Source organism: Pan paniscus, chromosome 12 (genome assembly GCF_029289425.2).
Source record: "Pan paniscus chromosome 12, NHGRI_mPanPan1-v2.0_pri, whole genome shotgun sequence".
Classification (NCBI taxonomy): domain Eukaryota; kingdom Metazoa; phylum Chordata; class Mammalia; order Primates; family Hominidae; genus Pan; species Pan paniscus.
This window is the reverse complement of record NC_073261.2, coordinates 52,420,847-52,448,752: the sequence shown is the minus strand read 5'-3', so window position 1 is coordinate 52,448,752 and position 27,906 is coordinate 52,420,847. Positions and strand designations below refer to the sequence as shown.

General features: G+C 42.9%; 1 protein-coding gene across 7 annotated transcripts in view; it reads left to right on the top strand.

Annotated features, from left to right (window-relative positions):
• The window catches only part of DGUOK (deoxyguanosine kinase), a 32,012-nt gene extending 8,157 nt beyond the window's left edge, over nt 1–23,855 (top strand). Inside the window, exons 1-8 of one of the 7 annotated variants that reach the window (XM_055107790.2) lie at nt 4,615–7,077; nt 8,199–8,302; nt 9,021–9,208; nt 11,755–11,942; nt 15,623–15,770; nt 22,166–22,281; nt 23,055–23,154; nt 23,619–23,855. In XM_055107790.2, the coding sequence (XP_054963765.1) occupies nt 9,191–9,208; nt 11,755–11,942; nt 15,623–15,770; nt 22,166–22,281; nt 23,055–23,154; nt 23,619–23,645 (597 nt within the window). In that variant the 5' untranslated portion in view covers nt 4,615–7,077; nt 8,199–8,302; nt 9,021–9,190 and the 3' untranslated portion in view covers nt 23,646–23,855. Of the gene's footprint in view, nt 1–287; nt 309–3,932; nt 4,046–4,614; nt 7,078–8,198; nt 8,303–9,020; nt 9,209–11,754; nt 11,943–15,622; nt 15,771–22,165; nt 22,282–23,054; nt 23,155–23,618 lie in introns of those variants that run through there. The other 6 variants (XM_063594592.1, XM_003810360.4, XM_057301285.2 and 3 more) reach the window with 6 other exon arrangements.
• Nucleotides 23,856–27,906: the final 4,051 nt, after the last annotated feature.

The window sequence follows — 27,906 nt, the reverse complement described above, 5'->3', positions numbered from 1 at the left end:
CAGGAGAATCGCTTGAACCCAGGAAACAGAGGTTGCAGTGAGCCGAGATTGTGCCACTGCACTCCAGCCTGGGCAACAGCTAGACTCTGTCTCAAAAATAAATAAATAAACAAACAAACAATATATTGGACAGGTCAAACATACTGGACAGCTACTCAGGAGGCTGAGGTGAGAAGATCACCTGAGCCCAGGAGGCAGAGGTTGCTGTGAGCCAAGATCACACCACTGCACTCCAGCCTGGGTGACAGAGAGAGACCCCCATCTCAAAAGGAAAGATAGCAGCTAAGCTGGGATCTAACTAAATTGCGGTAAGTCTGAGATAGTGATATCATAAGAGATTGGCTGAAGAAGTATGGCTTTCTGTAGACAGGGGTGTTCTGGTCACTAGGAGGAGGCCTCTGAAGCAATGGAGAGCAAAACACCACCACTCTTAGGAACCCCCTGTGAACATCTTGAAACATTTGTCAAAACAAACAAACAAACAACACCCCAGCAAGAAGGGAAAAAAAAAATCTATGATGATCAGGTATCACAGCACTGAGAAAGTTATACTGTGTCTGGCTTTAATAAAACCATGTAACTTTGAATTATTTTTTAAAGTAATTATTCCACATCTGTAGGTGGTACCTGGCACAGCTCAGTTCCAGTGGAATTAGTTTAAGAAATACTGCCCTGTAGTGAATACTGCCCAGGCTCTCCAAGGCTGAGAAACATAGATGGCACAGCTCTCAGGACATTTCACCACCGTTTACTGACATTGTATGCTGAAGCTGCCTTGTGATTACTAAACTAGCTTTCCAGAAGCCTTGGAATGGGGCATGGGTTACAGAGTACCCTGGGTATTAGATGTTATTGTTCCAGTCATTGGAACTGTATATTTCCTGTTATATCTAATTTGTTGGCATTCTAGAATTAATGTGTTTAAATTGCATGAGTCAATTTCTTGGAGTCCTGACTGCTCTTAGATGAACTAATAGTGTCTGACCTCAGAGCCCTTCCTTTCCATCTGCAACAGTTTTTTAAGGTAATTGTTTTTAACTTTTAAAAAATATAAGTAATTCTAACAATTGTTCAATCCCAGCCATCTAACAAATCAGCTACATTTATCTTTTCATTTAATTAAAATAGCTTTTTAGCTATTAAATAGCAGGGACCATATTTTAGACTTGTTAAACAACCTACAATCTAAATATTGACCATCTGGGCCAAATATTTTAAGCAAGGGCTTACTCAGGGCAGACAGGTATCTGATAATATACACATTCAACCACTTCGCACCTGACCAGTGTGGTAGGAATTCAGAGCTAGAGAAGTCCTGAAGAAGTGGCACCTTAGGCTTGCTGGGGGAAAGGATTTAGACACAGGCCTGGAAGAGCAGGGGAGGGCATTTATTCATTGGAGTGTGGGAAGAGCAGGGATCGAACAGATGTGAAGAAGCACACACAAGTTAGGTGGAGGTGGGGACTGAGAGATGAGCGTGACTACAAATCCACAGATTCATGCTGTTTGTTCTTATCCTGCCTATTCAGAGAGGAGTTGGGGTGGCATGTAGTAAATGTCATCTATTAAATGTGTGGGTTCTTATGCTGAGACATCAGCACCCCAATCAGTAACCATAAGTGGAAGGATGCCCCCCTTCTTTCCCTTGAGAAAGATTACTTCTGATAGAGGAGATTGAGGTCCAGATACAGTCTTAAGATTTATTTTTTATTTTTCACAATTGTAGGTTTCAGAGGGAACTGAAATTAGTAATATATTGTGTATTTTATTCATTCAGCTAGGTCATTAGGTTGTAATTTGTTTTCTACCCTGGAGGAGCCCCATCCTCTAGCTGGAGAAACACAATGACAATTGCAGTGATGGAGTCTCACCAAGAATACCAACCATGCAGAAAGGAGGACTAGCTAATCCAGCTTAGAGGTGTCAGGATCTGGAAAGGCTTCACACAGGAGGTTCATCTAAACAGAACCTTGAGGATTGAGTAAGAGTTGGTTAGGTGAGGAGAGGAGGCGCTTCAGGAAATGGGAAAGCATATGCAAAGTCATATTTGCAAGAGAACATGGCATGATTGGAGTTTGGTCCTGCAGGAGGGTAGGCTACCTAAAGGAAAGCCGAGGCCAGAGAGGCATACACAGGGATCAGATCTTCTTGTGTCTTGCAGACCGTGTTAAAGAGTTTGGAGTTTGTCATGAAGCTTGTTCAGGTCTTAGCTCAGATGTCACTAACTTCCCATTGCACTTAGAATAGAATTCAGACCTCTTACCATGGCCACAAGGCCCTATGTGATCTGGCCCCGGACTGCCCATGTGGCCACACCCATCTTGAGCCACTCCTCCATTGCTTGCCCTTGCTGTAGCCAGTTAGCTGATAGAGAGCTGTCAAAAGATTGTAAGCAGTGTTATTTCATATTCAGTCTGGCCACAGTATGGAGCATGGATTGAAGAGAGCAAGGCCAGCACCAGAAAGGCAAGAGATGATAAGAGGCTGGTCTTGAGCATGGAGGTGGGAATGGAGAGAAAAGGACAAATATGAAAAATTTAGAAGCAAATGCAGAAGGATTTGGTGGCCACTGAGGTTTGGCAGAGGAGGGACTTCTGTCAGTGAGTGGATGGTGTGTTCATACCCTGAGGTCTGGGATACAGGAGGAAGCTCAATTTGGTGGGAAAGATGATTAGTTCATTTAGGAAATATGTTGACTTTGAGGTGTTTGTGGAATGTCCCAAGTGGAGATGTCTGGAGAGTTCTTGAATAGTCTCTGGAGCTCATGGAGGTATGGGCCAAACATTGGTATAAATGGGAAAAGATAACTTGAATGTTGTGGTACTAGGTTGATTTCATCTCCAAAATATTTCTTGAAACAACCACTACTTTTCACTCCTCTGCCATCACCTCGGGGCAAGCTGCTATATCTTTTAAGTAGTCTGCCTGCTTCTGCTTCAGCCCATTCTTACACAGCTAGTGGAGTGATCTTCTAAAAATGAGAAGGAGTCTTATAATTTTCCTACTTAAAACCAATCTTCACTAACTTCCCATTGCCCTTAGAATAGAATTCAGTCTTCTTACCATAACTACAAAGCCCTGTATGACCTGGCCCTGGACTCCCTGTCTGGCCACACCCATGTTGAGCCACTTCTCCATCACTTGCTCATGCTGTAGCCATACTGTATGGCTTCTTCTAGGGCCTCAAACTTCTGTATTGTTGTGTGTCAGGTTCTTTCTCTCTTTCAGGTCTTTGCATATGCTACTCCCTTTGCATGAATTGTCATCTTTTAGGTCTTACCTCAGATGTCATTTTTTCAAGGGAGTCTTCTCTGACCTCCTGGGCTATATTAGTGCCATCCTGCATTTTTTCCTAGCACCTAACACAATTTGTTAGTAGTTAATTGTGCGTTTGTATCACCCATACAAGCTCTGTGATGGCAAAATCCATTCTGTGTTTTGTTTACCATTGTACCCACAGTTCCTGACAGTCCTGAGCTCATAGTCAGAACTCCATGAATATTTTTTAGATTTGTTGAATGAATGAGATTATAATCATTTTTATTTTTTGTCTTGAAAAACTTAGAAATTTTACACTGTCACAGTGCAAATAGAATGGTGACTCAAGTGATAGAACTTATGGAGCTGATTTCATCTACTTTTACATTTTCAACTGTTATTAAATGCTCTGCCTCTGGAAGGTTGAGACATGGAAATTGCAAATTAAATCTTAAAGGAATTTTTCCTCCCTATAGGCTGTATTCATTATGGTGGCTCTGGTTAGCATGAATTGATCTGTTATCAGTCTGACAGTGGTATGGCTGCTGAGTTTGAAATTCAGAAAACTAATACTTGTTCCCTTGAGTTTGGGCGTTTGTGGCAGAGTTTAGTAGCAGCCTTCTCCTTCAGCCCTGATTTGGGAAGCATCCCAATACATGCTGTTTGCATTGCAGCTGTGGGGAAGTCCACGTTTGTGAAGTTACTCACGAAAACTTACCCAGAATGGCACGTAGCTACAGAACCTGTAGCAACATGGCAGAATATCCAGGCTGCTGGCACCCAAAAAGTAAGTTTTTAGTTGTGGTGGGTAGTTGGCAGGCATGGGTGAATAATCTAATTGTCATAATTTAATTTACTCTCAGTGAGTAAAGTAGCCCAGTTTGAGTATCCTTTTAAAAATAGCTTCATTCCAGAAAGCAGACCACATACACCAGAGAGGATATGACTTGTTTGAATATGTGTAGTTTTGATTTTTGTGGTTTTTATATGTCTATCTAAGTGACTGCCTCTGTTGTTTGTGGTTTCCCAAAGCATGTCCAACCATCATGGATGGCTTTGAAGATGAATTTTGTCATTCCTACACTTAAGTATTTATATTATTACTTAAGCTAACCACTAGGATTAATAGCTAATTATAGTGATTTTAACTTTTTAAATAAAGTCTTAGAAATTAGAAGGGATATTAGAGAGGTTCCAGTCACACTTTGAGTCAATGGGAGAGGTTACAGCTAACATTTATGAGTATGTACTATGTGCCAGGCACTGTACTATGCCAAGCACAGTACATTTCACTTATACCTCATGGCTTAGGCCCTGGTGTCAAGACTATGGCTTTGGCAGAGGCCATAGAGTTGGTTTCCAGCCACATCAGTCTGAGTAAGGAAAGACTTGTTTCGACATGACCCTTAGAGGGAGCAGAAGCACCATGCCTCCTCAGGCACCATGAACTGCTCCTGCCGCCACCTGGGATATTCACTGAGTGGCACATTCTGGTTCTTAACTCTAATTACTAAACAATTCTGCCTTTTAATGAGCCACGTTGCACCCCTGTGACTCTGACTCATTGGTTCAAGTTCTACCTCTTAAGTCTTTTAACTTTTCCCCGTAACAACCCTATATATAGTTGAAGGTAATGATTTTCCTGTTCTTTCTCCCCCTCAAGTCTCTCTCCTTTTTTTTTTTTGACAGTCTCATTCCGTCACCCAGGCTGGGGTGCAATGGTGTGATCTCGGCCCACTGTAACCTCCAACTCCTGGGTTCAAGTGATTCTCATGCCTCAGCCTCCTGAGTAGCTGGGACTATGGGTGCATGCCACCATGCTGGGATACTTTTTGTATCTTTAGTAGAGACAGGGTTTCGCCATGTTGGCCAGGCTGGTCTCAAACTCCTGGGCTCAAGCAATCCACCCACCTTGGCCTCCAAAGTGCTGGGATTATAGGCATGAGCCACCACGCCTGGTCAAGTCTTCTCTCTTTCAAGCCAAACACCTCCAGTTTTCCTCCAGGCTATTCTTTACTCTGAAGTAACTTTACCTAAGTGATGAGTCCTAGTTTGTTCACTTTCCACTTTGAATTTACTAAGAGTGCTACTTGGAGGTGAACAGGACATTCTGGATGTAGTCTAAGTGGGACAGAGTATCATGGAACTTGTTCTGGGTGCCATTTTTTTTTATTCCAACCCAGAATTGTGTTACCTTTTGTGGCTGGCATATCATGCCTATTGAGGATTTTTGCTTCTTAAGTTGTCTCTTTATATGTCTGTATGTGTGCCTGTGTGTGTATTTGTGAAATTAACTTCCCTATGCAGGAATAAATTACATATCTTTTTCTGAGTATGCCACAGGTCACCTGTGTGTATTTCAAAATACAGTCATGGGCTGCATAATGATGTTTCTGTCAATGATAGACCTTGTATACAATGGTGGCCCCATAAGATTATAACAACATATTTTTACTGTACCTTTTCTATGTTTAGATACACAAATACTTACCATTGTGTTACAGTTGCCTACAGTATTCAATACAGTAGCATGTGATACAGCTTTGTAGCCTGGGAGCAATAGGGTGTGTCATATAGCATAGGTGTGTAGCAGGCTATCCCATCTAGGTTTGTGTGAGTACATTTTCTGATGGTCACACAGTGACAAAATTGTCTAACAACACATTTCTCAGAACATATTCCTGTTGTTAAGTGGTACATGATTGCATGTCCACAATTGTTTGATATTCCTCCCTTCTAGAAGTAGAGCGTAATTCTTGCCTTGAATGCAGCTGGACTTTGTGATTTGTTTCTAGTAAATAGAAAGTAGCAAAAATAAGAAATACCTTTCTAGGGTAGGTCATAAGAGACACTGTAGCTTCCATCTTGTTCTGGGGGAAGCCAGCTGCCGTGTCAGGAAGCAGCCTTTTCAAGGGGGCTACATGGAAGGAACTGAGGCCTCCTGTGAACAGGTACGTGAGTCTTTTTGGAATTGGATCTTTCAGCCACAGTCCAGCCTTCATACAACTGTAGCCTCAGCCAACATCTTGACTGAAACTTCATGAGAAACCGTGAGGCCCAGCCACCCAGCTAAGCTCCTTCCCAAATTCCTTCCCCATAGAAACTGAGATAATGAATATTTTTGTTTAAGCCACTGAATTCTGGCATAATTTGTTAGGCAGCAATAGATAACTAATCATCCTGTAATCCCATTATTCAGAAGTAAAATGGACATTTTTCTACAGAGAAAATGTATAGATTTACATATACTTACATAAATGTATAAAATATGTATACATTTGCTTTTTGAAACAAAAATTTTGATTGCCACCTGTATGTCACTTAATAGACAAGATCTCCCTTTCACAGTGATATCATTTTAATGGTTGTAGTATACTGCATAATATGAATATTATCATTTAGTTATCCAGTCCTCTATTTTGAATGTTTAGTTTTCTAATTTCTTCCTATTATAAGCAGTGTTGCAATGATGAATATCATTGTAGCTTATACTGTTTGTTTCTTAATATAAAGCCATGTTTTGTGTATCTTTTTGTTCTTTAGTGAATTGCCTGTCCAAACCCCTTGCCTTGTTTTTTTCTATTGAGATCTTCATCTTTGTGTAATGGCTTCATAAAAACTCATTGTATGTTAAGTATATTAACTCTGTCATATATTTGTTTGTCATTTTCTTTCTTTTTTTTTTTTTTTTTTGAAACGGAGTCTCGCCCTGTCGCCCAGGCTGGAGTCCAGTGGTGTGATCTTGGCTCCGTGCAACCTCTGCCTCCCGAGTTGAAGCAGTTCTCCCTGCCTCCGGCTCCTGAGTAGCTGGGATTACAGGTGCCTGCCACCACACCCAGCTAATTATTGTATATTTAGTAGAGATGGGGTTTCACCATGTTGGCCAGGCTGGTCTGGAACTCCTGACCTCAGGTAATCCACCTGAATTGGCCTCCCAAAGTGCTGAGATTACAGGCGTGAGCCACTGCGCCCGACCATGTCATTTTTCTTTTATCTTGGTATATAATATATTTTTACAATATAATACATTTCAGTTTTTATGTAGTCTAACCTGTCCTTCTTTTTCCTCATAGTTAGCACCTTTGATGTTAAAATTGTAGCCCAGGAGTATAAAAATAATCTATTTCTTTTTGTTGCTTTTATGGTTTTATGTTTTATGTGGCTTTACAAGTTATAAGACTTTAATTTTTTCACAAATGGTTATCTACTTATCCAGTAGTATTCTTGTTTATTCCTGAGCAGAATATATATTTTGTTTTTATTGTGACTGGGATCTTTTTTCCACATCATCTTCTGAAACTGGTTATTGCTGTTTTAATGGAAAACAGTTGATTGTTATATTTATCTTATATGATTTAATTTCTCATATTATTTTTTTATTTGCTTGAAGTTTTGGAAAATAATAGTTGTCTCTAAATAGTAATCATTTGAAAGAGTTTTCTAATATCTGTGCCACATTTCTATTTTCTTGTTTTCTTTCATTGGGTAGAACTTCCAGAGCAATATAAACTAATAGCAGTGAGGGTAGTTTCCTTATCTTGTTCTGTCATTAATGAAACTGCCTCTAATATATCAGTGTTAAGTTTAATGTTTATTATTCATTTCAGTAGACTGTGTGGTACACGTACCCTTTTGTTACTAGAATAGTAACTGTTTTTATCATGATCAAATGTTGAATTTCCATCAAAAACCACTTTATCATCTAGTGAGATAAACAAAGGGTTTTTCTTTTTAATCTCTTAGTATTAGTCATAGATTTAATAATGGTACCATCCTCACATTTCTAGAATGAACTTTTTTTTGGTCATGATGTACTATTCCATTAATTTGGTAATGTGTTGTTTGGAATTTTGCATGTATATTTATTTATACAGTTGGTTGGTATTATTATTTGTGTGTATGGTGATTTTTGTTTGTTTTGACTTTTGGGTTCTTTTTAGGCAGGGTCTTCCTCTGTCATCCAGGCTGGAGTGCAGTGGCATGATCATAGCTCACTGCAGCCTTGAAGTCCTGGACTCAGGTATCTTCCCACCTCAGTCTCTTGGTGAGTTGGGACTATAGGTGCATACCACTGTCCCCATCTACTTAAAAAAAATTTTTTTTTTTTTTTGTAGAGATAGGGTCTCACTTTGCTGCCCAGGCTGGTCTCGAACTCCTGGGCTCAAGCGACCCTTCCACCTCGGACTCCCAAGGTGTTGGGATCACAGATGTGAGCTGTGATGCCTGGCCCATGTGTAGTTTGTGACAGGTTTTACCATCAATGTTATGAAAATAAATGGAGAAATTTTGCATCTTTTCTAGCATAGAAATGATCTATTCCTTGAAGGTATGATAGAAATCATCTTTAAGATTATATGGATTCAGTACTGTTTGAGGGGAATCATTATTGGACAACTGTTTTCTGCCTCAGTTATTCAGGTTGGTTTTTTTTTTTTAAGATGGAGTTTTGCACCTGTTGCCCAGGCCGGAGTGCAATGGCACGATCTCAGCTCATTGTAACCTCCGCCTCCCAGGTTCAAGCGATTCTCCTGCCTCAGCCTCCCAAGTAGCTGGGATTACAGGCATACCACCATGCCCGGCTAATTTTGTATTTTTAGTAGAGACAGGCTTTCACCGTGTTGGCCAGACTGGTCTCGAATTCCTGACCTCAGGCGATTCACCCACTTTGGCCTCCCAAAGTGCCGGGATTACAGGCATGAGCCACCATGTCCAGCCCCTAGGGAGAATTTCTTAAGCTGATACTCTTTTCTTTTTCTTTAAAGGGTCTCACTCTGTCACCCAGGCTGGAATGCAGTGGCCCTATTATAGCTCACTGCAGCATTGCTTCTCAGCCTTTTGGCTAAGATCAAGTGTATAGCTCACTGTAGCACTGAACTCCTGGGTTCAAGCAAATCCTCCCACCTCAGCCACCAGAGTAGCTGGGACTACAGGCATGCACCACTATGCCCAGGTAACTTTTAAATTTTTTTGTGGAGACAGAGTCTCACTATGTTGCCCAAGTTGGTCTTGAACTCTTGGCCTCAAGCAATCCTCCTGCCTTGGCCTCCCAAAGTGCTTGGGTTATATGTGTGAGCCCCCATACCTAGCCCTTAAACTGATACTCTGTAAGGATCTTCTAATTCACTAATTAGGTTTACTGCATTATACAGTCTGCTAGTTACCATCTTCATTATCTTCATTGGGTGTTTCACTTGGGCAATTGCATTTTTCACCTCTAAGAAAGTTATTTTCTTATTGTTCCTTTTTTGTGATAGCTTATTCTTGTTTTATCAGCAAGGCCGTATCTTTTGTTTTCTCCTGTTTCTGACAACAGCCCTGTCTGAGCACCGAGACTAGTCCTCTCCTTTTGAATTGCTAAGTATTTTTGTGTCCAATTATTGTTCGTCTGTTTGCTTATATTTTTGGAAGGATGTTTGCATTTGTTCTGTAGCTGAGATGGGTTCTTTCAGAAATTGTGTTGGCTTCTTTTACATTTTTGGTTCCAGAAGAGTCTCTCTTTGATAGCCCAAAGCCCACTGGTGCAATAGAACCCACCAGTCAACCTACTGCATCTGCCAGCACAGCACTCCGCTCCACATACAGTGTGTGAATTGTGCGACAGGCCCAGGGCTGCTCCCTACCATCTCTAGTGACACCACAGAGACTATAGGAGACACAAATTTGTCCTCCTACTTCTACCTCCAGCTCTTAGTCAGGGGCCATGTGTGAGGCTGGTATGTGTGGGCTTGGGGGGTCAGAAGGAGGGAAATCCCGAAAATACCTCTGAGTTAAATGTTTTTCTGGTCCACTCTGCTCTATATGTGTTGTTTCTGCTGAAGCCTTTCAAAGGGCTAAGACCCTTCTTTGGAATCTAATAGTGCTATTTTGCCAAATTGGACTTCTTACTGTTGTTTAATCTTTTTTCTCCTTCTGTCCTGTTGTCTCTACCTGAAGTACAATCTTCTTAATCTCCATTTCCATCTGTGAGAATTCTACTCATCAGTTACTTCCCAGCTTAATGCCACTTTCTTTCAGAAACTCCCTGAGATTCCTTCCACCATCAGTAATCGTCCCTTCATCACATGTTCTGCCTTACATTCCAGCTTCGTACATCCTCATCACCCTCTTCCTTTTTGCACTGTGAGCTCTTTGAGTTCAGGAACTGTCTTGTTCACCTTTAGATGGAGGGCGTTGGAATGATGAGGTTAGAGGAAGCCAGGTTTGAGTCCCTTCAACATTTACTCGCCATGAAACCTTGCACAAGTAAGTTACTTAACCTCTGAGTGGATTTTCCCCTCTGGAAAATGGGCATTACAACAGTACCTACCTCATGAAGCTGTTTTGAAGATTAATTGAGGTAACATACCACAATAAAGGTTGAAATAAATGTTAATTCCTTTTTCTATACCCTTACGGTACCCTGCCCATGTAGCGCCTCATCCACACAGGCCTTCAGTGAATGGTGATTGAATAAAAAATCCAGATCCAAAGTGCTTTTGTACAAAATTCACTTTTGCATTGTTGAGTCAATGGCAGATCCAGAAAAGAATCTGGGGCTGGGCGTGGTGGCTCACGCCTGTAATTCCAGCACTTTGGGAGGACAGGAGTTCGAGACTAGCCTGGCCAACATGGTGAAACCCCATCTCTACTAAAAATACAAAAATTAGCTTGTCGTGGTGGCGGGTGCCTGTGATCCCAGCCACTCAGGAGGCTGAGGCAGGAGAATCACTTGAACTCGGCTGGGGTGGGGAGGAGGGCGGAGGTTGCAGTGAGCCGGGAGGTTGCAGTGAGCTGAGATCGTGCCACTGCACTCCAGCCTGGGTGGCAGAGTGAGACTCTTTGTCTCAAAAAAAAAAAAAGAAAAAAGAATCCGGGGCTGCTGAACATCCCACACTTGTGCCCACTTGCACATGCCGAGTAAGTGGAACGTTTTAATTATGTTTCATAAAGTCTGTAGAATTAATTAGGGTTTTGTTTTAACAAACAAATTGTATTCCTTATATGAAAGATAAAATTCTATTTGGTGGTTGATTGGTTGGATTTTCAAATAAGCAGTTGCTTTCTGGTTTGCCTTGACATTTTATAAACAAATAACTACAGATGGAAGCTCAAAAGAGAGGCAACATAGTGTTATAGTGGAAAGATTTGATTCAGAGTTAAATTTTAGATGGTTGTTGACTGTTAACTCCTCCCCAGACAGACTTCACAAATCCCTCAATCAGTGATCGTGTTAATTCTATATATGGTTCTTCCTCTGCTTTTGTTATATTGAAGTGGCATGTCATCTCCCTTTAGAGAGTCTTATTTAATAGGTAGGAAAATCTCATCCCTGATTATGAAATTTTGACTAAGCTGGGGATCTGATTCTACCTTTTTGGTGGAAGGAAACTTTTGTAATTTCTTCTTTCATTGATTATTAAACCTGTTTGGGGAGGTAGGGGTGTGTGTGGAGGGGTGTACCCCATGGAGTAAATATGCTTTCTAGGAAATTTTCTTCTGTTTTTCATCTCCCTCTAGGCCTGCACTGCCCAAAGTCTTGGAAACTTGCTGGATATGATGTACCGGGAGCCAGCACGATGGTCCTACACATTCCAGACATTTTCCTTTTTGAGCCGCCTGAAAGTACAGCTGGAGCCCTTCCCTGAGAAACTCTTACAGGCCAGGAAGCCAGTACAGATCTTTGAGAGGTCTGTGTACAGTGACAGGTAAAATGCCAAGCCCTCCACCAGTCACAAGCCCCATGCTCAGTGCTGCCTGTTTGATCTTGCACAGATCCTGCACTGCTATGGTCACTGATGATTATACTTTGAAAAATTGTCTTCTTTTTTAAAGACAACACTATACAGATTTGTCCAGAGTTGTACTTCTACCAGATTGTCATCTATGTCAAGAAAGGAAATTGGGTTTTTCGTCAACTGAATGCTTTGAATTTCTTACATTGCTGCTGATTACCTTATGTTTCCTTATTTTCTGGCATGGAGCAAGCTGGTAGCCACCTAATGTAACCATCACATGCTAAAAGGCACAGAATAGACACTTAAGTAGCAGTGTATATTCTAAGAAATCAAATGATTCAGTGGTTGGTTATCCCCTTTAAGAAAAAAGCAGACGAAATTAAAATTTGTGTTCCTAAAAATGATATAAGAGATATTTTCAGCCTTTTTTTTTTTTATTCTTCAAGAAAGGATGCTTAGGCAGAAATAGCACATCTGAGAAACTGGCTTCTGTCTCAGATTTAGCCCTTTTTGACCCCTTCTTCTGTGAGAGGGCTTTTTGCTGGCCAGAGTCTAGTGGACATCAGTGCCTGTGTCAGATCAGGGATGGGCATCATCCTGACCACCTGAGGGAGTGAGATGTGAAGTCACTTTGAATGCAAGCTAGCAGCACCCTGGGAAGTGAGCCCATCTGCTCCAGAAGAGCTAGGCCGTGCAGGCTCCGGAATGCCTGGCTCTGCTGCAGAGACCAGGCTGTGACTTGAGGTTAAGCAGCCTAGAGACAAAGTCAGGATGGCTTGATCTGGACACTGCTGGAGTTTTTCTTATCTGAAGCCTATGAATGACCAGTGTCAGTGTGAAATGGTGCTTTCAAGCAAAACGATCTTTCTTAAGGCTCTTTGAATTATCAAAATGGGAAGTGGTACATTTTCATTGTCACTGCTGAAGACACTCAGTTGGTTACTCTTTTAATTCCAAGTTAGACAAACTAGTTCTATTTCTTAGTGCTTCCGGAAAGCCCCCTAGAAGAAAAAAAATAAGGATACATTTGTAAATGAAAAGTGATTTTTCTGACTTTACCCTAAAATCATGTAAGATATGTAAAACAAACCCTATAGGCTATCCGTTCCTTGTTTACGTACCCCGAGAGAGCCTACTTTTTATAAAAGCTAAATATGTGAATTACAAATGGCTGGGCTATAGGTTTTACTTCTTTTTCAGCTGTTGGATATCCCACCTGCCTGTTTTCTTCTCTTCTCTCCCAAGCCATGCCTCTCAGACTCAGAAGTTGAATTACATATAACCACATGGGTTGTTTGGAAACATAGTCAGTCTTTATTTCTAGCCCCTTCATGAAGTAGGTGTGTGAGACCCTCAGAGGAAAATAGAGAAGTAGAAACACTTTGTTAATTAGAAATGCATTAAGAAGCTGCATGGATCTTAACCTTTGCTTGTAAAGGAAGAGGTAATAATTGATTACACTATGGGCATACAACATTCCAGGTGCTATCTTCAGTGAGGGCATTTTCGAGACAGAAAGGAAAACTAATCACAAGTTCTAATCCCGAGGGTAATTTAGACTTTGTTCACTTGCACAGATTTATTGGATGCCTCCTGTGTTGAAGCACCAAGGCTGGCCCTGGGGCTGCAGCAGTGAATAAGGCAGACCCAGTCCCTGCCTAACAGGGACTGAACACATGCTCACGTGTGTGATATTTGTTCCAAAGGAGGAACACAGGTTATCTGGGAGAGTTGATTATAGGGAGGAAGAAATCTTAGTCTTTTCTGTTTGAGTTAAAGGAAACATTAGCATATGGTTTTAGAGCAGAGGCCCTGACTCCTAGATCCTTATGCCCTGTTCTGTCCTGCAGCCCCTGCATTCAGTCTGCAGTGCTTCCCTCCCACTCAGCACCACACCCTTCTGCCCCTCACCCCATCACCACCACAAGCTTTGAAGAAATAAAGGAAGTGCTCTTTCTCAAGAAAGCCAAGAACCCCTTTCATAGGGCTTATTAGCAAATCTTTAATTTCTCTTTATAAGATCCTTTTTTGTTTTAAGACAGAGTCTCGCTCTGTCGCCCAGGCTGGAGTGCAGTGGTGTAATCTTGGCTCACTGCAACCTCCGCTTCCTGAGTTCAAGCAATTCTTGTGCCTCAGTCTCCTGAGTAGCTGGGATTACAGGGACATGCCATCATGCCTGGCTAATTTTTGTGTTTTTAGTAGAAACGGGGTTTCACCGTGTTGGCCAGGCTGGTCTCAAACTCCTGGCCTCAGGTGATCCGTCCGCCTCAGCCTCCAAAAGTGCTGGGATTACAGATGTGAGCCACAGTGCGTGGCCACTTTATAGGATCTTAATTTCATCTTCTAGTTATCTGTAAAGAACTCAAAAACATTTTGAGTTTAAAATGTTACCCTTTTATTTGTTCTCATCAACTAGACTATGGCTAAACCATTCCAGACTGGGAAAGTTTACTTCTGGAGTTTCTAAGTTAGCTTCTTCATAGCCTAACAAAAAGCAGTTATAATAATAACTAAGATATCTAGAACACTATGTGCCAGTCACTCTTCTAAGCACTTTGTGAGGATTATTACAAGACATCATCATAACGGGCTGAGAGGATTTAGGTGACTTGCCTGAGGTTACATAGCTAGTGAATGTTTCAGCCAGTATCAGACCCTGGAATGTTATTCTGGAAGGTATTCTCTCAGTGGTGACACTCACAGCCTTGCAGTGTGTACTTTCCTGAGCCATCATACACAAGGGTTCTGAATTTTATTTTCTCCAAAGTGACCAGTTGCTGAGCATTGCCTTGAAAACTGGAGTCCCTTGCTTAGGATGCAAATTGTGTTTTGTATTAAAATGCCTGAGGTTTGAAAGCAGGATTGACCCCTGGTTTGTCTGAAGCCATGGTTTATGTTTAGCTCTGATTTCCTGTTTACCAGATGCTCTTTTGGTTGTAGAAATAAGCAGGGGGCAAAGCTGGTTTGATTTTTAGCTTTAGCTTTCTTTTATCTGAACTAGAAACTCAGCAGCAGAGGAAGCAAGCAAGCAGGAGCTCATAATGCACTTTGCAGGAGTCTGCTTTCTTAGTAATACTGAAATTAGTAGGAAATGCATTTTCTGCTCCATAGAGGACACCACATAAATACTATTTCTTCTGCGTGTCTCAACTAAACAAAAGGATGGCTCAGTAGCCTGGAGACTTAGAAGCCCTCAGTCCTTGTATGAAATTTAGTGGGTGGATTTATACTGGATTCACTTGTTTATTTGTTTTGGGCCTTGCTATAATAATAATAAGGAAATGTTAAAAGTTCAAGTTTACATATATTTGCTGTATGTTCTGACTGGTTTCTAGCAGAGAAAATTGTTAGGGACCAATGATACTATCTTCTGTCTCTTTTCTTCCAGTGAATCAATCCATCTGGAAAGGTGTGATTTCAGCCTCCAAAGTCTAGATCCTATTTCCCATCTTAGTATTGAGCAGGGAGGGAGATATGGGTTAAGAATTCAGATTTCTTAAGGATTGATGAGGAGCTAGAAAGGTTAAGTGGTTGGAACAGACATGGAACAAGTTGGTTATTGATTTTTCTGCTTCTCTCTCTCTCTCTCGTGCCTTTCATTCCATTTCCCATTCTCCTGCCCTCCCCATTCCCATCCCACTTCCAACCAGGTATATCTTTGCAAAGAATCTTTTTGAAAATGGTTCCCTCAGTGACATCGAGTGGCATATCTATCAGGACTGGCATTCTTTTCTCCTGTGGGAGTTTGCCAGCCGGATCACATTACATGGCTTCATCTACCTCCAGGCTTCTCCCCAGGTAACACTGAACCTACAACCTTAGACTTTAGGGCCATATGAAACCTAAGAAGTGACATTCTCCAAGCCCCTGATTTTCTGGTTGGAGAGATTAGAGCATAGACATTACCTGCAGCACAGAGAGCAGTGGGGGACACCCTCCTGTCCCAGTGTTGAGCACCCTGTTCCCCACTGGCTTCGTGTAGCAGAGTGCTAAAGCCATTGACTATGCATAAAAGGATCGCTGTTGATGTAGGAACAACAGAGCAAATCGAGTGTCATCTTTATGATGACGCTTAGGGTTTGCAGGTGGGATGCTCTGACCTGTAGCCACTTGCCTCAGCTCCTCCTTTACTCTGACTGGGTCATCAGAGTGTGTAGTCTCAATGGTTTCCTTAGTAAGATGTGAGGAGGAAGAGGAGAATGTTCTCACCTCATCATGATACTGCCCTAATTTATAGCCCTTTTTTGAACTGTGATGCCATTGGGAAGGCAGGATGGACTATAGTAGTTCTATTCTGTGACTCTCTGGCTGGTGCCATCCTACATGATGTCATGGCAGGAGCACCAGAGTCTCTGGAGATAGAAGTGAGCTGTGGCTTCTGCTGACTGGTAGTGACCTTGGGCAGCCCCTGGAGACCTTTCCACTGGAGAGATCCTTGCCTGTAAAATCCACTGGCTCAATCTAGATGATCTCTAAGGGCTCTTCTGGAGTGGGATTCTGAGTCAAGGTGAGTTTTTTTTTTTTAGAGTTGTACTGCTCTCAGCTTTTGAGATATACATCCAATATATAGTCAAATGCCAGATATACCACATACTGTTAGAAGGAAGGAAAGCTGTCTCCAAGCTAGAGGCTATGCTTTTTAGAGATGGAACTGAGACTTGTGGGCAGAAAGGAGCCGAGAACAGACTGAGCAGAACCAGAGGATGAGTGGGAGAGCTCCCATCACAGAGCCTCACACCAGCCAACGAGGAGAGGACTGGAAGGAAGGGTCTTGCCTTAAGAAGGTGGCAACCAGGAAAAAAGGCCCTTGAATGTGACTGGGACCAGATATTGGGGATCTTTGTGTTGAGAGTTTCTGGACATTTTGAGGCAAAAGCTAGATCGTAGGAGGGAATAAGAGATTCTACAGAAATAAGTAAGGGTTAAAGTTTAAAATGAAACTGGGCCGGTGCAGTGGCTCATGCCTACAATCCCAGCACTTTGGGAGGCTGGCGTGGGAGGATCACTTGAGGCCAGGAGTTCGAGACCAGCCTAGGCGATATAGTGCGACTCCATCTCTACAAAAAAGTTTAAAAATTAGCTGAGTGTGGTTATGTGTGCCTGTGGTTTTAGCTATTGGGGAGGTGAGACAGGAGGATCACCTAAGTCCAGGAGCTCGAGGCTACAGTGAGCTGTGATCGTGCCACTATACTCCAGCCCAGGTGACAGCATGAGAACTTGTTTCTAAAATAAAATAGAACTGAACTAAAGATTCAGTGAGGCCAGAGGGCTAATAATCTTCCATGGAAAGAACCACACTAAAGTTAGATGCATTGATTGCAAGTTGACAAGGTGGGTCATGTTTATGTGACTTCTTTCAATAGTCTTCATTGCCTGAGAGCCAGAATAGGAGAAGGGGATTATACTTTAGGGGTAGAGATTAGTGTCAGCGATTGTGGGGAGAGGAGTCCCCTCTCAAAGAGGACAGTTTGAAGTGTCAAAGTGTAGGGTTCAAGTTGGGAGAGAAGTCCTGAGCCCCAGGAAGGCTTGTGGCCTGGGCCAAAGAGGAGTGAGAGTGCTGTGAGGTTGGATTGAGTAAAGATCCTGGTTGGAATTTGAAGAGGTGACAGGTTTCCTATGGGAGTCTTGGGATGGCTGGACTGAAAGAAGCAGGAGGTTCTCAGGACGAGCTGAGCATTAGGAGAAGTGAGAATGCTGACTTAACCTTTTCCAAGAGAACAGAACTTCAGCACATTCAGCTCAGTGCCATGAAGCCAGCATTGGGGAGGAGTGAGAGAGGAAGTGGGCTGACCCATTCCTGGGAGTAAAATGGGGCTACTTGGGCCAGCTGAAGAGGCTCTTGTTTCTGGGGAGTGGAAGTTGGACCCAGCAAGGAGAACAAGAAAGTCTTAATTGCTTTTCTTCTTTGTGCACTCTGAATGACCTTATAACAGAATGCCTGAAACTGGTTAATTTATAAAGAGGCTTATTTTGGCTCACAGTTATGGAGACTGGGAAGTCCAAATTGGGCAGCCTTAACTTCCATTGAGGACCTCCTGCTGCCTCATCATATGATGAGGTGGAAGGGAGCAGGCATGTGCAAAAGGGGCAAGATAGGAGGAGCAGCCTTGCTTTATAACATCCTGCTCTCATGGCAACTGGTCCAATCCCACGAGAGTGAGAACTCATTCCGGCGAGAATTAACCCAGTCCCAAGAGAGTGGCATTAATCTGTCTTAACAACCTAATCACCTCTTAAAGGCCCCACCTCTCAGCACTACCACACTAAGGACCAAATTTCCAACACATGAATTCTGGGGGGATACACTCAAACCATAGCAGATGGTGATGATGGTGATGATGATCATGATGATGATCATGATGATGATCATCATCATCATCGTTGTCATCGTTGTCGTCGTCACTTGGGGGCAGATCTGCCCTTTTGGAGAGGCTAATTGAAATATTTCAGCTGGAGTAGAATGAGAAGAGTTGAAGGATTATTACAACTTAATGGCAGAAAAGAAAAATAGCTTATTCATTTTGAGATTAGATGGGGATTTTAATGCTGTTTTGATGGCATTAGTTCCAGAGATGCAGGAATGCCCACGTCTCTTCCCTGAAGTCACACTTGACCTCTTCTGTGAAATTCAGAGGTAACTGTGCCCAAGGGAAGAGCAGAATAGAAGTTGTCATGTCACTATGTAAAAAGCTGTGCAAGTGCCCAATCTTCCAGTTCAGAGCCCTCGTAAATACTGAGTTTCGAGCATGTCAGACGGACTTCGTAGGTCCTTCTGCTCCTTTCTACCTATTCTTCCCTAACTTCTTTTTTTTTGAGACAGAGTCTTGCTCTGTTGCCCAGGCTGGAGTGGCGCGATCTCTGCTCACTGCAAGCTCCGCCTCCCGGGTTCACAGCATTCTTCTGCCTCAGCCTCCCGAGTAGCTGGGACTACAGGCACCCGCCACCACGCCCAGCTAATTTTTTTTTTGTATTTTTAGTAGAGACGGGGTTTCACCATGTTAGCCAGGATGGTCTCGATCTCCTGACGTGATCTGCCCGCCTCGGCCTCCCAGAGTGCTGGGATTACAGGCATGAGCCACCGCGTCTGGCCCCCTAACTTCTTAAAAGCCAGCAAACTGGGCCAGACTGGACCAAGCGGGTGCAGTGGCTCACGCCTGCAATGCCAGCACTTTGGGAGACCAAGGTGGGAGGACTGCTTGAGCCCAGGAGTTTAAGACCCACCTGGGCAACATAGTGAGAGCCCCCTGCCCTCTACAAAAAATTTAAAAATTAGCCAAGCATGGTGGTGTGTCTGTATTCCCAGCTACTCAGCAGGCTGAGGTGGGATATCACTTGAGCCTGGGAGATTGAGGCTGCAGTGAGTCAGGATTACACCACTGCATTTCAGCCTAGGCCACAAAGCAAGACCCTGTCTCAAATAAATGAATAAATAAAAATTTTTTTTTAAAAAAGCAAGTCAGGCCGGGCACGGTGACTCACGCCTGTAATCCCAGCACTTTGGGAGGCTGAGATGGGAGGATTGCTTGAGGCCAGGAGCTCAAGACGAGCATGGTCAACATAGGGAGACCCCATCTCTAAAAATTTTTTTAAAAACACAAGCAAGCTAACAATTTTAAAACTCAGAAGAGAAATAGCTAGGCCTCAGTGTTCCTACCCAGCCCCATGGAATCAAGAGAGTGCAGCTGATCAGTGTACATCGAAAAGCCAGGCCCTACCTGGGACTGGCACAGCATGGGGACAGCATGCAGGAGGTGCATGGGACAAATGGCACCTGGGTTTGGGCTTGAGAGGCATAGTGAAAAGACCCACTAGCAGTCACTTTCCATTTTCTGTTTCTGACTCCAAGCAAGCAGAGCAGCAGTTCTTCTTCCTGGGTGGGACAGGTTAAGAAGACCAGTAAAGGGTCTCTCCCTCGCCACTTGTAGCTACACTGTCTTTCCTGTTCACATTCAGGTGTGTCTTCCTCATGAGGACTGAGATGAAGAGGGGCCAGACTAAAGCACTGTTTGCACGGGATTTTTTTAAATAGAATTTGTTATAGCCATATCAGTAAAGCAAGAGTTATGCCAAATGCTCATAGTAGGAGTTTACTTCGACCTCTTTTTTTTCCCCCCTCAATACTGCCACCAGTTAAGACTTAGACTTCTCAGGGAAATCCATTTGCTCTGTTAAGGAAATTAATAGTAAATAGAAATATGTTAGCTTATTAATAGATCGATGTTAGTGTCAATGTTTGTCTGCAAGCAGTGAATGAATAATTATAAATAGCTTTCCTAAAAAGAATTGTTCTGCCTTTGTGTGTGTACTTGGAAACATAAAGCCACATTTTAAAAAAATTTATTTTCACGAATCAGACAACATTTTTTTTCTCAGAAAGGAAAATTAGATAGCTTTGCTATGCTTAGAAATCCTAAAGCTACCTTTCTGGTGGGAATATAAATTGGTTAACCTCTAAGGAGGCAGTCTGGCAGTATATAATTGCAAGTGCATATACCTTTTGATCATTAATAAAATTTGTTTCTATAATTTTATTTCCTTAGAGAAAAGGTAAGATAAGAGGGAAACAGCAAAGACTCCCAAGTCTTTGGGATTATTGTGTACTACATTTGGAAATTAAGTTTTCATTTCTTAAGTAAGTTATTGAAAGAGGGAAGTCCTGGCCGGGCACGGTGGCTCACGCCTGTAATCCCAGCACTTCGAGAAGCCGAGGCGGGCAGATCACGATGCCAAGAGATCGAGACCATCCTGGCCGACATGGTGAAACCCCATCTCTACTAAAAATACAAAAAATTAGTTGGGCGTGGTGGCTTCCGCCTGTAGTCCCAGCTACTTGAGAGGCTGAGGCAAGAGAATCACTTGAACCTGGGAGGCAGAGGTTGCAGTGAGCTGAGATCGTGCCACTGCACTCCAGCCTGGCAACAGAGCGAGACTCTGTCTCAAAAAAAAAAAGAGGGAAGTCCTAAATCAGTGGGTTAATCCATCTATTCTTCCAGGACACATGATACTGAATAATGAAATGTTTGTCAAGCAGAGAGAGGACTGAGGATAATTCAGTCAAAACAAACATTTGGAGCAAAAATTTTGACGTGTGAAAGAGCCTGGCCTGTTCCCCAGGAAAGAGGTCAAATCTGGCTAAAGCAGTGAGTCCAGGGGAAGAGCTAAGGCAGTTGAGAAGTAGGAGGGGTAGCTTTGTGTGACAGGTAAAGAAGATGTCATTTTTCTGAGCCAGTGTGCATCAAACTTCACTACCAGATGAATGCAGAATAGAATTATGTACACTCTGCAAAGCAGCGGGGGAGGAGAGTTAGTCTCAAGCCTCACTTGTTTTTCCACTTCTTTGTTTTATCTTTGACCTGTGCAAATTTTACATTCTATTCCTGAGTGAATGTTTGGTATGACATGAAAGAGATATTTCAAATTACCTAACATTTTATAAATGCAATGCTATTCATACATACTGCTTTGAACCCTGGGGCTATGGCTGTAGGCGGTAAAGAGCCTGTGAAGTATTTTCAGCAAGGAAAGTCATGTCATTATATTGCCGTACTACAGATGGGTGGAGTGAAGGGGACAAACTGGAAGGAGGGAACAGCTTTTTCCAGGAGCTCAATACAACTTACCTCAGTGACCTGTGGATGGGTAGACAATGAGGAAATAGAAGCCCACAAGGATTGCACTGCTAGTACCTTATGAAGGCAGGAATTTACTCCTGGACTTTCTGACCTTAAGGCCTGTACTCTGTCCATATACTTCCCTGCCTCCAGGAGGCAGAATCAGAAGGCTCTTGCCATAATCCAGGTAAGAAGTAAAGAGGACATGACAAGGGCAGAGGTGAGAGGAGAGGCAAGGAGAGAACATTCTAGAGAGATGAAAGAGAATTGAGTGACTTCCCAGATATAGTAGGGAGAAGGAAAAACAAGGAAAATTCCAGGTCCATGGCTTAGATGACTGGATGGATGACGTTCACCATTAACCAACTTAGGATACTTCAGAGGAAGAGCAGGTTTAAGGTGGAGATGGGAAAAGAATGGTGTAGATCCTCTGATTGCATAAGAAAACAAGACAGCAGAAGCAAAGGCATGGCTTGTAATGCCCAAGATAGACATTATGGGTGGGCCTCAGAGCCCCCGAAGACTGCATTGTAGCAGCCAAAACAGCAAAGAGCTCATCAGGGCTTGGGGACTGTCTTTTAGGTTTGTTTGAAGAGACTGTACCAGAGGGCCAGGGAGGAGGAGAAAGGAATTGAGCTGGCCTATCTAGAGCAGCTGCATGACCAACACGAAGCCTGGCTTATTCACAAGACAACGAAGTAAGTGGAGAAAAGAATGTATCAGAGACAGAGACCTGGCTCCCAACAGCCAGTTGTTAAAAACAAGTTCACATGCAGCCCCCTGTAGGAAGGTTCAGAATATACTGGAAATGGTTGGAAATGTCAAGCATTTTCCAACTCAGAAGTTTAATATTGCTGGATGCCGTGGCTCACACCTGTAATCCCAGCACTTTGAGAGGCTGAGGCAGGAGAATCGCTTGAACCTGGGAGGCAAAGGTTGCGGTGAGCCGAGATCGCACCACTGTACTCCAGCCTGGGCGACAGAGTGAGATGCCCAGAAGAAGTTTAATATTGAATATAATCTTTACATTCCAAGGGCCTTTTTATTAGATTCTATTTCTCCAGCTTTTTCTTTGTTTCTTAACATTTCCCTAGACTGAACATTGTGATTGATGGTGATAGTTGGCTCAGCATGAAGGGCTGAAAATGTTAGAGAAATTGTCAGTATTACTAAGTTGGCATTCCTGGTTTCTGCCTGTCCTCCCTTTAGGCTTGGTTTGTTGTCCACTTAAAATGTTTGGTGCTCTGACTGTTAGTATCACGCTCAAGAATGAAGAGAAACCTCAACCTTTCTGTTTCCAGCCAACTTTATTGAATTAATTTGTTTTTTTAAATGCAGTTTACATGCAGTTTCTTTGAAAAGTCATGTTGAATTTAGATCTGTTCTCTGAGTAAGACTTGGCGAGTATGTGAAACTTGACTCAAGTTACTTTTCTTTTTTTCTGTCCCCCAAACGTTCACGCTTCTTATAGGCTCCACTTTGAGGCTCTGATGAACATTCCAGTGCTGGTGTTGGATGTCAATGATGATTTTTCTGAGGAAGTAACCAAACAGGAAGACCTCATGAGGGAGGTGGGAAGGACTTTAACTCCTGTTTTCTGGTGGTTTCCTTTGTCGTACTTTTATCTTTCTGGCCTTTGCTTCAAAGTTCAATATCATGGGTCTTGTGCTTTGCATCTCACATTGCATTTCACACTCCAAGGCCTATGGAATCTTGTGCAGATTACAAATATAATCCCTATTCTCTAAAGTATGCTGGACTAATAATTGTTAAATAATTGACTTGTAACATGTGCTTGCCAGCTGACTTTCTTCTCTAAGGCATCCTAAAACTAGGGAAATGAGACTACTGGATTCTCTTCCCAGCTCTGCCACTTGATGCTTTATGACCCTGGGCTGCCCACATTTCTTCTCCATGCCTATTTTCCTTTCCTCACAAAAACCTCGTGGGCTTGGCTGCATATGCATTGGGGGTGGACCATTGAAAATTCTGTTAAAAATGTGAAATTAAACTTCTGATTTTCTCCTTCCCACAGGTAAACACCTTTGTAAAGAATCTGTAACCAATACCATGATGTTCAGGCTATGATCTGGGCTCCCTGACTTTCTGAAGCTAGAAAAATGTTGTGTCTCCCAACCACCTTTCCATCCCCAGCCCCTCTCATCCCTGGAGCACTCTGCCACTCAAGAGCTGGTTTGTTAATTATTGTTAGACTTTGCCATTGTTTTCTTTTGTATCTGAAGTAATTTGAAAGTAAAGTTTACTTAAGTTATGCTTGTTTTTCTAATTCAGTTGCTGATTTATTTCAGCATGTATCTCTTGGTGCTTGCTCTAAATTCACCTCTAGACTAGTGTATTAGTCCGTTTTCACACTGCTATAAAGATACTACCTGAGGCTGGGTAATTTCTAAAGGAAAGAGTTTTAATTGATTCACAGTTTCGCATGGTGGGGGAGGCCTCAGGAAACTTACAATCATGGCAGAGGGGAAACAGGCACATCTTACATGGTGGCAGGTGAATGAGCGAGTGCAAGAAAGAGCAGGGAAAACTGCCTTATAAAACCATTAGATCTTGTGAGAGCTCACTGCCACGAGAACAGCATGGGGGAAACTGTCCTGGCGATACAGTCACCTCCCACCAAGTCTCTCCCTTGACACCTGGGGATTACAATTCAAGATGAGATTTGGTTGGGGACACAAAGCCTAACCATATCAACTAGCAGTTTTCAAATTGCTCCCAGAACTCTAACCCAAGCCCTACCTGCCATGCATGAAGAAGGGAAATAAAGTGGCTCAAGAGTGGGTGGGATCTTAAATGTGAGCCCCCCAGAGCAGGAAATGGAGCATGAACTCCAGGAAGCTTCTTTATCTCTTCCCATCTGCCACTCTTGATATAGGGGACAGGTGTGGGGAACTTAAACCCTTGTCCTAGAGCTAAAGAACCTGGCCAAAAGAAAGAAAGAAGTAGAAAACAGCAAGAACCCAAAAGTTAAGCATCTGACATTTAAGATTGGCCAGCCTGGCACTCTATCTTTGTCTAAATACTTACCCAATGACTTCCAGATAACGTTAATGGAGTGGATCTCTCTGTGCAGGAAAAAAAAAAAAAAAAGAATTTTTTGTTGTGCTCTTTACCCTTCAAATAGAATTTATTGTTAAGGGAAGAAAAATACATGGCTCTATAGGATTGAAGTGCTCCATTGCCAGAAGCCTGCAGGTCCATGATTCACAGGAGCAGATCTGCACTGAACCCTTGACGGTTCTGCAGGTACACAGGAAGATGAATGATCTGGGGACGTAAGAGTGCCCCAGAAGACAGAAATCTGTGTTTCTGTCCTTTATGCTTTGGGGAAATGAATGTGAGATTGGTTTCTAACAAATACATAGGCCAGGCAAGGTGGCTTACACCTGTAATGCCAGCACTTTGGGAGACCCAGGCAGGTGGATCACCTGAGGTCAGCAGTTCAAGACCAGTCTGGGCAACATGGCAAAACCCCATCTCTACCAAAAATACAAAATTTATCCGGGCGTGGTGGTGCATGCCTGTAATCCCAGCTACTTGAGAGGCTGAGGCAGGAGAATCGCTTGAACCCAGGAGGCGGGGGTTGCAGTGAGCTGAGATCACACCACTGCACTCCAGCCTGGGCGACAAGAATGAAACTGTCTCAAAAAAAAAAAAAAGTAATGTTTTAATATAAAAGTATGGCAATTTCCTTATCCTACTTATTTAAAACATTTTAATAGCTTTATTGATACATAATTCACATACTATACAATTCACTCATTTAAACTGTATGATTCAGGCCACACACAGTGGCTCACACCTGTAATCCCAGAGATTTGAGAGGCCAAAGTAAGAGAATTGCTTGAGGCCAGGAGTTTGAGACCAGCCTAGGTAACATAACGAGAGGCCAGCTCTCCAAAAAAGTAAAAATTAAAAAAATAAGCCAGGTGTGGTGGAGTGAGCCTGTAGTCCTAGCTACTTGGGAGGCTGAGGTGGGAGGATCGCTTGAACCCAGGAGGCTGTAGTGAGCTATGATCCTGCCACTGCACTTGTAGGTGACAGAGTGAGACTCTATCTCTTAAAAATAAAGTGTACAGGCCAGGCGTGGTGGCTCACGCCTGTAATCCCAGCATTTTGGGAGGCTGAGGCAGGCAGGTGGATCAACTGAGGTCAGGAGTTTGAGACCAGCCTGGCCAACATGGTGAAACCCCATCTCCACTAAAAATACAAAAAATTAGCCGGGTGTGGTGGTGTGTACCTGTAATCCCAGCTACTCAGGAGGCAGAGCAGGAGGATTGCTTGAACCCAGGAGGCAGAGGTTGCAGTGAGCCAAGATCGCACCACTGCACTCCAGCCTGGGCAACAAGAGCAAAACTCCATCTCAATAAATAAATAAATAAAAATAAAAAATAAAGTATACAATTCAATAGTTTTTAGTATAGTAGTCATGGGGCTGTATAACCAATACCACAATTCCACAACATTTTCATCACCCCAAAAAGAAAGCCCATACCCCATCTCCCCCAAGTTCCCCTGCCGCCAACTCCCAGCCCTAGGCAACAACCAGCCTACTTCTGTCTCTGTAGATTTGCCTATTCCTGCAATTTCATATGAATAGAATCATAATATGTTGTCTCCTGTAACTTTTTTTTTTAACTGAGCATAATGTTTTCAAGGTTCATCCAAGTGGTAGCATGTATCAGTACTTCGTTCCTTTCTTCCCCCACAACAGTCTCACTGTGTTGCCCAGGCTGGAGTGCAGTGGTGCAGTCACAGCTCACTGCGGCCTTGAACTCCTGGGCTCAAGCCATCCTCCTACATCAGCCTCCTGAGTAGTTGAGACTATAGGTGCACACCACCACGCCCACTAATTATTTTATTTTTAGTAGACTGTCTCACTATGTTGCCCAGGCTGGTCTCCAACTTCTGGTGTCAAGTGATTCTCCTGCCTCAGCCTTCCAAAGTGCTAGGATTACAGGTGTAAGCCAGTACACTCTTCACCTAGTTTTAAAGCCTGAAAGTCTACAAATTCAGCATCTCTATTGGTAAATATTGCCTTTTAGAAAGTAAATGTTGGCTGGGCACAGTGGCTCAAGCCTGTAATCCCAGCACCTAGGGAGGCCGAGGCGGGCGGATAACTTGAAGTCAGGAGTTCGAGACCAGCCTGGCCAACAAGGTGAAACACCATCTCTACTAAAAATCAGAAATTAGCTGAGCATGGTAGTGCAGGCCTATAGTCCCAGCTACTCGGGAGGCTGAGGCAGAAGAATTGCTTGAACTGGGAGGCAGAGGCTGCAGTGAGCCGAGATTGCACCACTGCCCCCGAGCCTGGGTGACAGAGCGAGATTCTGTCTCAAAAAAAAAAAAAAAGTAAATATCCTCTAGGATAGTGCGGGCCATCAACAGTGTAACCTAGGTGATATTTGTCATTTTCCAAATTTGTAGCTGAGATCATCTGTAGAGAGTAAACATATTAATAAGCAGCAGTAATTTTGAATCTTAAATTGTGGGGGAGGGACAAGTAGGTCTGGGTGGAGCCTGTAAGTGTGCAGATTAGGACCGCAGGAAGGCAGGCTGAAACCTTGGGCACCGTGGGTTTTTAAAGTGGACGCTAGAGAGTGGAGGTCACACTAAAACGGTCCCTACTCTACACTGTCAGGCCAGTCTGGATGGCTGTTACTCTTGGTTTAGGCCAACTCCCAGCGTCAAAAAATTTGGATTAACACATAAGAAATAGCTGCATTTCTTTCTGGCTTACGATGTGGTAAAACCTGCTGTTCTGGAACCTGAATATTACCTTGATGGGTTTATAACAAGGATCAAGGTTGTGAAAGTTCTCAAACTCTCAGAAGGTGATAATTTCAAGTAAAAGAGATTGTTTGTTATATGCAAATACCAGAATCACAGAGGAAGTGATGCAACGAAATAACATGCACTTTAAAATTTTAATACTATTTAACCTTCTTCAGCCCTCACTTAAATAGCAGTTTACATTTTCTGAACCACTTTCTCCTTCATGGGTCTCTCCTGGCTCCCCTACATTTGATGCCTCCCCTTCTGCCTCCTGGGCTGCCATCTTTTTCTCTTTTCCTCGAAAGTGTTGGTGTCCCCAAGGTACCCTTGGCTCATTTCTGTCTTCATCCACTCCCTCTGCATGATCTTGGATTTGTTTTCTATCACTGCCATTATCAAATTACCACAAATGTAATGGCTTAAAGCAGCATACATTTATTATCTTACAGCTCTGGAGGTCAGAACTCTGACATGGGTCTCACTGGGACAAAATCAAGTTATCAACAGGGCTGCTTTTCTTTCTGGAG